The sequence below is a fragment of the Lepus europaeus genome, chromosome 5 (assembly GCF_033115175.1).
Source record: "Lepus europaeus isolate LE1 chromosome 5, mLepTim1.pri, whole genome shotgun sequence".
In the NCBI taxonomy this organism is placed as follows: Eukaryota; Metazoa; Chordata; class Mammalia; order Lagomorpha; family Leporidae; genus Lepus; species Lepus europaeus.
This window is the reverse complement of record NC_084831.1, coordinates 140,942,648-140,954,723: the sequence shown is the minus strand read 5'-3', so window position 1 is coordinate 140,954,723 and position 12,076 is coordinate 140,942,648. Positions and strand designations below refer to the sequence as shown.

The 12,076-nt window shown below is 46.4% G+C and overlaps 1 protein-coding gene across 1 annotated transcript in view; it reads right to left on the bottom strand.

Moving 5' to 3' along the window:
- The window catches only part of GALNTL5 (polypeptide N-acetylgalactosaminyltransferase like 5), a 40,362-nt gene extending 34,353 nt beyond the window's left edge, over positions 1–6,009 (bottom strand). Inside the window, exon 1 of the mRNA XM_062190208.1 lies at positions 5,775–6,009. Within this exon, the coding sequence (XP_062046192.1) occupies positions 5,775–6,009 (235 nt within the window). The remainder of the gene's footprint in view (positions 1–5,774) is intronic.
- Positions 6,010–12,076: the final 6,067 nt, after the last annotated feature.

Below are 12,076 nucleotides of genomic sequence, written 5' to 3'. Positions count from 1 at the left end.
CTAACCAGTGCCCGTATAGGATGCTGGCATTGCATGTAGCGGCTTAACCCACTATGCTTAAACTATTCCAACAATGGAATATTTGAAGTACAACTTTGAATGGGAGGAAACAGTCGGAAGGAATAAGCTAAGCAAAACCTAAACCTCCACTGGGCAGATGCAGGCAGAGCCTGGATATCCTTCTGGGTGGTGTTGGCTGCTGGGGGGTGGAGGTGGAGGGTTGGTCTTCCACAGCCGTAACCTGGTGGGAGCAGGTGTATCGTTTCTCGGCCTTTTGGCTGAGATCAAGAGTGGAGAGTGGCTGGTGCCGCGGCTCACTAGGCTAATCCTCCGCCTTGCGGCACCGGCACACCGGGTTCTAGTCCCGGTTGGGGCACCGGATTCTGTCCCGGTCGCCCCTCTTCCAGTCCAGCTCTCTGCTGTGGCCACGGAGTGCAGTGGAGGATGGTCCAAGTGTTTGGGCCCTGCACCCCATGGGAGACCAGGAGAAGCACCTGGCTCCTGCCATCGGATCAGCGCGGTACGCCGGCCGCAGCGTGCCAACCGCGGCGGCCATTGGAGGGTGAACCAATGGCAAAGGAAGACCATTCTCTCTGTCTCTCTCCACTGTCCACTCTGTCTGTCAAAAAAATAAAATAAAATAAGAGTGGAGAGCGGGTGACACTCCACTACTCTTGGTGGCATGTTGAACCTGCAGCTCCACCTGGCAGCAACAAGAATTAATGAAGTGAGGTGGGGCTTATCAGCAGGCCTCACACAGCAGGTCCCCTGCTTCGGCCCCTCTGGCCTTTGCTGTTGCTGGGGGGCCCTGTGGTGAACAGAATCTTCACTCTCCCTGGGCAGCAACAAGAGAGACACTGGTCAGGGTGGTTGACCCTCCTCGTTGCTCCTGCCCTTGTGCCAGCGAGGCCTCCTGGGGAGCTGAGCCTCTCCTGTCTGGTGTTAGTGAATTCAGCAGAATGAGGGCTGAGAGGCACGGCTAGTTGGCAGTTCGCCTCCTCCACCACTCCTGCCCCGAGTCTCCTCCCTGGTGTCAGGAGGGAGCGACATGCAGAACGAGGTTCATATAAGCCAGTGTCTCATTCCACCAGGAAGAGCCGCACTTCCGCTGCTTTCACCTGCTGTGGGGCCAGGGGCACTCCTGGGTGCTGTCTGTGGGCCCACCAGAAGCTGGATATACACGTTCTTCCGGTCCTGGTGCTACATCTCAACAGGGGGTCTGCCCACTGCAAAACAGAAGGTCCCAGAGGATCCAGTCTCCCAGCACCCAAGATGTTCAGGACACAATGGAAAATGCCGTGTCATACCAAGAACCAGGAAGATCTCAGGTTGAATGAAAAAGAGAGCTAAGATGCCAACCCCCAAATGCATCAGCGGCTGAACTCTGACTGGGATGTTAAAGCAGCCGACACAGCAATGCCGGAAACACATGGAAAAGGGGAAATCCCAGCACAAGAGACAGAAGCTGTAGAACAATAACCAAGTGGAAATGACAGGACTAAAACACACAGTAAGCTTAATAAACTTGCTGAGTGGGCCAGGTGGTCGTGTGGTGATGATGTAGGAAGGACCCGACAGTAGAATGTAACCAATCGGAACAACAGAGAGAAAATAGGCTGAGACAAAAGTGAAGAGAATCTCATGGCTCTGTGGGTTAGTAAGGTAAATTTGTATAAGAATTATAGAAGGAGAGGGAACAAGTAGGATTGAAAACCTATCTAGAGGCCGGTGCTATGGCATAGCAGGTAAAGATGCCGTCTGTAGTGCCAGCATCCCATATGGGTGCCGGTTCGAATCCTGGATGCTCCACTTCCCATCCAGCTCTCTGCTATGGCCTAGGAATAGCACTGGAAGATGGCCCAAGTCCTTGGGCCCCTGCACCTGCATGGGAGTCCTGGAAGAAGCTCCTGGCTCCTGGCTTTGGATCGGCACAGCTCCGGCCGTTGTGGCCATCTGGGGAGTGAACTATCGGATGGAAGACTTCTTTCTCTCTCTCTGCTTTTGCCTCTCTGTGTAACTCTGCCTTTCAAATAAATAAATAAGTCTTTAACAAAAAGAAAAGAGAAGAAAATCTATCTAATAATGTCTGGGGCAGGCATTTAGCCTCATGGTTAAGCCACAGTTGTCCCTTATTGAGTACCTGGATCTGATACCTCGCTCAGCTCCGGATACCAGCTTCCAGACTATGCAGACCCTGGGAAGCTCAAGTAGTTGGGTTCCTGCTACTCCTGTGGGAGATCTAGAGTGATTTCCTGGCTCCCAGCTTCAGCTGTTGCGGGCATTTGGGGAGCAGACGACAGATGGGAGGTTTCTCTCTCTCTCTCCCTCTCCTCCTCTCCCCTTCTCCCCCTCTCCTTCTCTGTCTCTCAAATAAAATAAAAATCTAAAGAGAAATAAAACCTGAAAAGTTCCCAAATTTGGTCAAAGCTTCAAGAGGCTGGATACAGCTTCACACAGGATAAACCAAAGCCATCCATGTCAAGAAACAGCATAATTAAGCTTCTGAAAACTGAAGCCAAAGAAAAATCCTTGAAAGCAGCCAGAGTGAAGATCGCATATTTATAAAGGGACACCCAGTTGAACACTGTGGATGTCTCCTCTGAAACCTTGGAGGGTTAGAAGAAGTGGCAAAACACGTTCAAGTGTGGAAAGGAAAGAACTATGAACAGTGAACCGAAAATATCCTTCAGGAATCATGGGAAAATAAAGATTAAGAAAAAAGGGTTTGTTACTAGAAAACCAACCCTTAAAGAACAGAAGAAAATGCTTAGAATGATAAAAGAAGGCTTGGAACTTCAGAAAACAACACCAAAATGGGCAAAAACAGGAGTAATATAATTGTCTATCACTCTCCTTTTACAACACATTCTCTGATGTGGTTATCTGTGTACATACAAGAAATATTAAGGATAACTGAATTTTAAAATTGGAGAGGTTAAGAACTTCATTTCTTACACTTGAAGTGGCAAAACAGTGGTGCAAGGAGACTGTGATAAATTATATATATATTTATATATAATTTATATATATAAATTATATATATTTATATGTATATATATGTATATAGCATAATATCTAAAGCAATCACTAAGGAAACTATACAAAGCAGTGTGTTAAAAAATACTGTAGGGGGCAGGAGTTGTGGCCCAGTGGGCTAAGCCACAGCTTAGATCACCCGCATGCCTTTAACTGTTGAAGTGCCAGTTGCCTACTCTGCTTCTGATCCAGCTTCCTGCTAATACACCTAGGAAGGTGGTGGGTAATGGCTGTTGTACCTGGATCCCTGCCACCCACTTGGGATACCTGGGTGAAATTCCAGGCTCCTGCCTGTCCTGGCTTTGGCATGGCACAGACCTGGCCATTATGGGCATTGGAGAGTAGAACCAGTAGATGAAAGATCTCTGTCTCTGTCTCTCTCTGTGTGTCTGTCTCTGTCCCTCTGCCTTTAAAATAAATAAGTCTTTATAAATCTTTTAACACATACTATAAGCAAATCAACATGGAATTGTGAAAATTGTTGAAGTAACCGCCAGGAAGTTAAGATGCAGAGCACCGAGAAGCAGAAGAAACATACACACATAGAAAAATAACAAAATGGTGACCTAAGCCCTAATATATCAACACTTTTATTAAATGCAGATGACAGAAGTTGCCAACTGAATCACAGACTGGCAAGTTGGATTAAAAATGATCCAACTTTATGTTGTCTCTGAGAAACTCCTTCAACATGATACAGGTAGATTGAAAACAAAAGGTTCAGGAAAGATAGGCCGTGCAACTACTCATCAGAAAAGCAGGAGTGGCTGTGTTTATAGCAGAGAAAAAATGCTTCAGAGCCAAGAAAATCGCCAGAATCTGAGGGAGAAATTACATAATGACAAAGGATCAAGCTACCAGAGAGACATAATGATGCTGAAAATAAATATGCCAAACACGGAACCTAAAAGAATAAAATAAAATAAAACATGAAACAAAAAACTGGTAGAGTTGCAAGGGCACAAAGTGAACTTCAGAATTATAGTTGAGGCTTTCCGAAACCCGCTGTTAGTGACTGACAGGACTATTGGTCCCCAAATCAGCAAGGATACAGGGTGAGCTATGAACAGGATTTAACTGAAATATATAGAGAGTTATGTGGGATGCAGTTAAAGCAATAGAAGAAGATGCCAGTCCCCAAATTAACCTATAGATTCAATGCCATTCCATTCAAAATTCCTGTAGGGTTTTTTTTTTTTTGGGGGGGGGGTTAGAAATGAATAAGTGTTTTTGAAGGTTTTATGGGTAAGCAAAAGATCTGGAACAACCAACATGATTTCTTAAAAGAGCCAAATAGAGTCCAGAACTGGAGCCACGCGTGAATGGTCAATTGGTTTTGACAAAGGTGCTGAGATGGGAAAAGGCAAAGTTCCCACAACTGGTGCTGTGTCACCTGATGTCCCCTGGGCAAACACGGCCATGAGCCCTTACCTCACAGCCTCACACACGGTAACTCACCATGGATCCTGGCCCTTAGGTAAAACTCCAAACTTGAACATTTCTAAAAGGAAACATGCTCATCGACTATAATCTTTGTATACTTGGGACAGGCAAAGGTTTCTTGGATAAAACATAAAAGACACGAACCAGCTGTTTCACCCCGAGCAAGAGCACACCCTCCACTCAGAGAGCACTGTTCTCCTGGGTCCTCACCCCTGATCGCTTCCTCTTGTGCTGTCACCACGCGAGCAGTGAGACTAAGATCAAACACCAGGGTGTGGCCCAAGGGAACCGGGCTGTTGGATGTCAGCCAGCACCTGCCATGCAGAGTAGGGCCAAGCTGATCTGAGATCCACAGCACAGAGGCCTGCTCATGGCTTTCATTTCTCCTTGTTCTTATTCTTTTCCTGTCTCTCTAGGTTTAGTTTGTTAAGTTAGGTCTTCGCAGGAGTAAACATTGGAGGAAACTACCTTTTTTAAAAAATTAATTAATTAATTAATTTAAAGTCAGAGTTACAGAGAGAGAGGGAGAGACAGAGATGGAGAGATCTTTCATCTGCTGGTTCACTCCCCAGATGGCCGTAAAGACCAGTGCTGGGCCAGGCCAAAGCCAGTAGCCAGGAACCAGGAGTCAGGAGCCAGGAGCCAGGAGCTTCTTCTGGGTCTCCCACATGGGTGATAGGAGCCCAACTACTTGGGCCATCTTCCCTTGCTTTTCCTAGGCCATTAGCAGGGAGCTGGGTGGGAAGTGGAGCAGCCAGGACACAAACTGGCACCCATATGGGATGCCGGTGTCGCAGCTGGTGGCTTTACCTGCTATGCCACAATGCTGGCCCCAGGGGAAAATATCTTACAAACAATGATGTGTGGAGAAAGCAAGTTCCAAAAGGATATGTACAGCAGAGTATATTAAAGCCATATGCTGCCAGATTTTGCTTAGGAATAATAAGGGAATGGAAAAGGCAGAGATGAGAAAGATGCCCCCCCAAGTGGATTGGCAGCTACCTCCACGCTTGGAAAGAAGGAAAGGAGAATGTGTGCATGGGGGAACTCTTAATTTATTTTTTTGAAAAAAAGAAAGTTATCTAAAGCAGATCTAGGTTATATAAATAATGTTTAAGTGGTAAATACACACATGCCTGTTATACTATTTTCTGTGTATAAATATACACATATAAATGAACCCTTTCATAATTTAAAAATTGCTCTAAAAAGGACATTTTCTTACACGTCCAACGACCAAATTTGTACTGTATTCTTCCCTTGAAATGGCGAACAGAGAAAATGAAAATACTTACTTGGCTTAGAATATGACTTCAGATGTTCAAATTCAGGGTCATCATCGATATTTTGCTCTGAGCCATGGGTAATTTGCTGAGGCACATCTTTTTCAAGAGACCAAATTGATGCTGATTCCCGAATTGTCTTCTCTTCGTTTTTCACATTGTGGTGGAAATATCTGAATAACAGAGCTTCCACTATCCCAAGTGTCAAGAATCCACATAATAAACATTGAATTATAGTTTTTCTCATTGTAGACCTAGCATTTTTGAAGATCCAGTTTTCAGCTTTCTAAGTCAGGAACAATTTAAGAGATGCAGTATTAGATATTTCAATATATGTACATCAGTTACATAGCTTAAATTCAATTGTCAATGCTTCAAAAACTATCATTTTATATCAGTCCTCACCATATACAAGTATGCAAAGTATATTTTTTCTACTAGAAAAAAACTCTTAAAAACTTATATTTATGAGATTATCTAACATAAAAATATATAACATGCTTATAAAACATATAATATGGTCTAAAGTCATTGGCCCATACTCCTGAGCATACAGTTCAAGACACTATGAAAGAAGGCAATGCATCCTGGAGTAACAGTACAGATCTCTAAATTTCTGATCGAATAAGAGTCAGATTGTTAAAAAATATTTTTTTTGACAGCCTTAGACACTGAAGGAGAGAGACAGAGAGAAAAGTCTTCCTTCTGTTGGTTCACCCCCTCAAATGGCCGCTACAGCCTGGACTAAGCCGATATGAAGCCAGGAGCCAGGTGCTTCCTCCTGGTCTCCCACGTGGGTACAGGCACCCAAGCACTTGGGCCATCTTCCGCTGCCTTCCCAGGCCACAGCAGAGAGCTGGCCTGGAAGAGGAGCAACCGGGACTAGAACCGGCGCCCATATGGGATGCCGGCGCCGCAGGTGGAGGATTAACCAAGTGAGCCACGGCGCCGGCCCCATTGTTAAAAATTTAAAAACAGGCCGGCACCGTGCCTCAACAGGCTAATCCTCCACCTTGCAGCGCCGGCACACCGGGTTCTAGTCCCGGTCGGGGCGCCGGATTCTGTCCCGGTTGCCCCTCTTCCAGGCCAGCTCTCTGCTGTGGCCAGGGAGTGCAGTGGAGGATGGCCCGGGTGCTTGGGCCCTGCACCCCATGGGAGACCAGCAGAAGTACCTGGCTCCTGCCTTCGGATCAGCGCAGTGCGCCGGCAGCAGCACGCCGGCCGCGGTGGCCATTGGAGGGTGAACCAACGGCAAAAGGAAGACCTTTCTCTCTGTCTCTCTCTCTCACTGTCCACTCTGCCTGTCAAAAAAAGAGAAAAAAATTTAAAAAACAGGGGTCAGCATTGTGGCATAGTAGATTGGACCTCTGCCTGCAGCGCCAACATCTCATATGGACGCTGGTTCTAGTCCCAGCTGCTCCTCTTCTGATCCAGCTAGGATGGCCCAAGTGCTTGGGCCCCTGCACCTGCTTGGGAGACCCGGGGGAGGTTCCTGGCTCCTGGCTTCATATAGGCTCAGCTGTGGTCATTGCAGCCATTTTGGGAGTGAATCAGCAGATGGAAGATCTTTCTGTCTCTCTGTCTGTAACTCTACCTCTCAAATAAATAGATAAAATCTTTTTGAAAAATGTAAAAACATGTGAGGTTACATACTGGAGAAAAAGCAGGCAATAAGACCTAGGGTCTCCTGCTAATGGTACTGAAAATTGGTACAAGAATTTTGGAAATATCTAGCTAAATTAAAGATATAGGGGCCGTTGCTATGGTGCAGTGGGTTAAAACCCTGGCCTGAAGCGCCAGCATCTCATATGGGCACCAGTTCAAGGCCCGGCTGCTCCACTTCCAGTCCAACTCTCTGCTATGGCCTCGGAAAGCAGTAGAAGATGGCCCGGGTCCTTGGGCCCCTGCACCCGTGTGGGAGACCCGGAAGAAGCTCCTGGCTCCTGGCTTTGGATCGGTATAGCTCCAGCCATTGCAGCCAGTTGGGGAGTAAACCATTGGATGGAAGATCGTTCTCTCTCTCTCTCTGTCTCTGCCTCTCCTCTCTCTGTGTCACTCTGACTTTCAAACTTTAAAAAGGTATATGAAAGCACCTCCAAAAATTCATAGACTCTTCCACCAACTCCTGCTTCTCTCCAAGCCAAAGTCAAAGCAAAGCCTTTGAGTGCATGGGAGGCAGTGCTGAAAGGTATTCACAGCACACACACACACACACACATGAAGATCTCCAGGTCACCACCTTCTGGTGGCCCAACACACTAAAGCTTGGGCAGCAGCTCAGATCTCGATCTCCAGGTCACCACCTTCTGGTGGCCCAACACACTAAAGCTTGGGCAGCAGCTCAGATCTCCTCGGAAGAGTACCCCCAGGAGAAACAAGCTTAACCGCCACACCATCATCAAGTTCCCCCTGACCACTGAGTCCGCCATGATGAAGACAGAAGACAACAACATCCTGGTGTTTGTTGTGGATGTCAAGGCCAACAAGCACCACGTGAAAAGGGTGTGAAGAAACTCTACGACACCCATGTGGCCAAGGTCAAGACAGTGGTCAGGCCTGATGGGGACAAGAAGCCATGTACTTGACTGGCTCCTGATAGTGATGCTTTGGGCTTTGTCCACAAAATTGTGATTATCTAAACTTACTTCACCTGGCTAATTCCAAATGTATATTTTATCACCATAAGAAGTTCACAGAAAAATGGAATTAAAAGATAAATTTATTTTTGTGCAAACATTTTTGAAGTTCACACAGTTTTTCATAATACATATTTTCTGTGAACTTTTTGAAGACCCCCCATGAATATATATATATATATATCCTATGTATATGATGTGGTGAAGCAGTTCCATCCCTAGGAATGTATTCTAAAGAGACTGCCAATGAACTGGATGCATCTCTCATCTAAAGATGTATAATGGGATTATGTACAAGAATTGTTATTGAAGCATTGGTTATAATGGTGAAACACTGGACACTAAAGCTTCAACAGGTGCATTGACAGCATGAGACTCTTCTATCAATGATAGAAGTGCATCAACCAGGAATACATTTAAAAATATTGTAAAATCTAAAAAAAAAAAAAAACAAAAACAAACAAACCTATGCTGTGCAAAAAAGGATCAAAGTAGAATGTGAATTTGTAAAGCATGGAAAACGATGCCATTGTGTGTGGATACATCCATACGTGGCCAAAACATGGAAAAACCATGCGTGTGAATGACATGCAGGTAAATGGTGATTACCTCCATCAGAGAGGGCGCTGGGGAGAACATGGGGCTCCTACTGTATTTTCAATGGTTCTTTCTTTCTTTCTTTCTTTCTTTCTTTCTTTCTTTCTTTCTTTCTTTTTTTTTAAGATTTATTTTATTTATTTATTTGAAAGAGTTACAGAGCGAGGTAGAGACAGAGAGAGGTCTTCCATCCACTGATTCACTCCCCAGATGGCCGCAACGGCCGGAGCTGCGCCGATCGAAGCCAGGAGCCAGGAGCTTCTCCCGGGTCTCCCACGCGGGTGCAGGGGCCCAAGGACTTGGGCCATCTTCTACTGCTTTCCCAGGCCACAGCAGAGAGCTGGGCTGGAAGAGGAGCAGCAGGGACTAGAACTGGCACCCATAGGGATGCTGGCGCTTCAGGCCAGGGCTTTAACCCACTGCGCCACAGTGCCGGCCCCTCGATGGTTGTTTCTTAAAGGTGCTGAGGCAAATATGGCAAAATGATGTAGTTTGGCAGAGTTTGAAGCATACATGCAGTGTTCATATTTTTCTCTATATTTCCGTTATGTCTGAACTTGTTCCTGATTTATCAAAGGAAAAAAAAAAGGAAATTCTTGAGAGGTTTCCCTTAAGGATGATAGATTGAATACAGGAGTCTGTCTCCTCTCCTTCTTCACTCCAGTAAGGACTGTCGGGGGAGGTGGACAGGTGTTGGTACAGTGGTTAAGGCACTGCTTGGGATGCCCTGTGACCCATGTTGGGGTGCCAGGACTCGCGTCTCAGCCCTGCTCCCAATTCCAGCCTCCTGCTAATGCACGCCCTGGGAGGATGCAGGAGATAACTCAAGTCGTTGAGTCCCTGCCACACATGTGTGAAACCCATGTTGAGTTCCCAGCTCCCAGTTTCAGCCTAGTCCAGTTCAGGACTGTTGACATTTGGGGAGTGACCCAGTAGTTGGAAACTCTCTCTCTCTCTCTCTTCCTCTCTCTCTCTCTCCTTCCCTATAATACAAGTAAATTTTAAAAACTATTTTATTTTTATTCTATTTTTTATAATGTACACTACACTGAAAAAATACTTTAAAAAAAAGATTAGCAGTGAAAAGAAGCCATGTCCATCGAATAGCATCCCCACAGGCAGACACTCGGATGTGGCAGCCATTTGTCTCCCCCATCCTGTCCCTTTCGATCACATGACAACACTTGCCCTGGAAAGGGTGATAAATGAAATGAACCTTAAGTATTCCAAGTCTGTCCTCGGGCCAAGAACCTCCACTGGGAGTTTGTCTCACGCATATTTCTGGCATTTGAACATTTAGTGTTAACTCCCGTTTTTATCCTCCCTCTGACTCGAGAATAGAGTTTGGCTTCTACAGTTTTGACCTTAGGCACACCTTAGAGAAGAGCTCTCAGACATACTCCAGTTTCAACGGAAAACACACACAGCTCAACAGAACCTAGTGCCCAGAACAATTATCTGGCATCAACCACCAGCAAGGGACCGTGGCACCCAGAGAGACTTGGAGCTATCTGAATAAAATGTCTTCCACAGTGGAGGCTGTGCCGTGTGACCCAGACACCCCCTGAGGGTGTCTCGTTTCCCAAAGTGCCAGGTGCAGCGGTTGCCGAAGGCTCACGTCGAGTCCGTTCCCCAGAATTGCCCTTGGCAATCTGCTTTGCTCAAGCAAATTTGCTCAAGCGAATTTCCTTCAAGTCTTCTTACTCTAGTAGAACCTGCTAGAGAATATGGATTTATTTTCCAGTGTAACCCCATCATAGAAACACATGTGTCTATTAAATGTGGTTGCAGACATATTCTCTCCCCTCGCAGGAGAACCTGCATTTGAAGACTGGGGCCTGTACCCAATCCCCTTGCCTCACTTGGGCGAACTCTAAAGACGCGCCCAGCCCAGAGCTGCCCATGGGACAGGCCGGGTCGCTTCCTGCAGCGGTGTCCGAGTTCAGCCTCTTCCTCTGATCACCCTAATGCCCATCCTCTCCTGAACTTTTCATCCACAAACCCATTCCCCAAGGACTTCCTGCCTGAAATCATAGTCTGAGTCCATTTGGAGGAACTTGACCTCCATAGAATAGTTGATACTGGAAATGATCCTGAAAAATGACTCTAAAATGAAATTTTAGGGAGCTGGCACCGTGGCATAGCAGGTTAAGCATCTGCCTGCAGCATGGCATCCCATATGAGCTCCCATTTGAGTCCTGGCTACTCCACTTCTGATACAGCTCCCTGCTGAAGGCCTGGGAAGTCAGTAGAAGATGGTCCAAATGTTTGGGCCCTTGTACCTGCGTGGGAGACCCAGAAGAAACTCCTGGCTCCTGGCTTTGGATTGGTCCAGCTCTGACCACTGTGGCCATTTAGGGAATAAACCAGTAGATAGAAGACTTCTCTCTCTGTCTCTCCCTCTCCATGTCTGTAATTCTGCCTCTCAAGTGAATAAAGAAATCTTTTTAAAAAATAAATAAAATAAAATGGAATTTTAGCAATGGGCCACCCTGAAGGTGTTGCTGGTGGAAAGATAGTGTTCTGATAGCCCCTGGCAAGCTATAGCAGTGTATTTGGTAACATTTCATTGGTGGTGAATTGGGATGGAACACTGGTGGAAAGAAATGTCTGGTTAGTGTATTTGAGTGGTAGGGGAAGAAGGGACGCTGAAATTGTAGATATCCTGGCATCAAATGGCCATTGTTGGATGCTGTGGATGAATTTGAGAAAGGCAGCGAAAGGCCACAAGTTCACCAATTTAAGGCAAAGTAGCAGAGCTGGGGCCTCCTTCACAGCATAAGGAGACTCTGCCTGGGAGTACAGGTCCAGGGCTGGGTTTTCAGGGAAGGCTGAATCCACAGTCCTGGCTGTTGTCTGTGGAGGGAAGGAGGAGACTCTGAGAGTTGGGTGGGGCTGTCTGGGTAGAGATGCACTGGAGAACTGGAAACTCCAGACCCAGGTGGTCCTTTAGGCTCACTCCTCCCCAGGAGCGGCTGACTCTCTCCACTGCTTTGCAAGGCAACACGTGCCCTGCCCCACTCAGGACCTTGCCCAGGTATCCTCCTGCGCATCAGATCAGTAACGAGGGCCAAGTTCTGA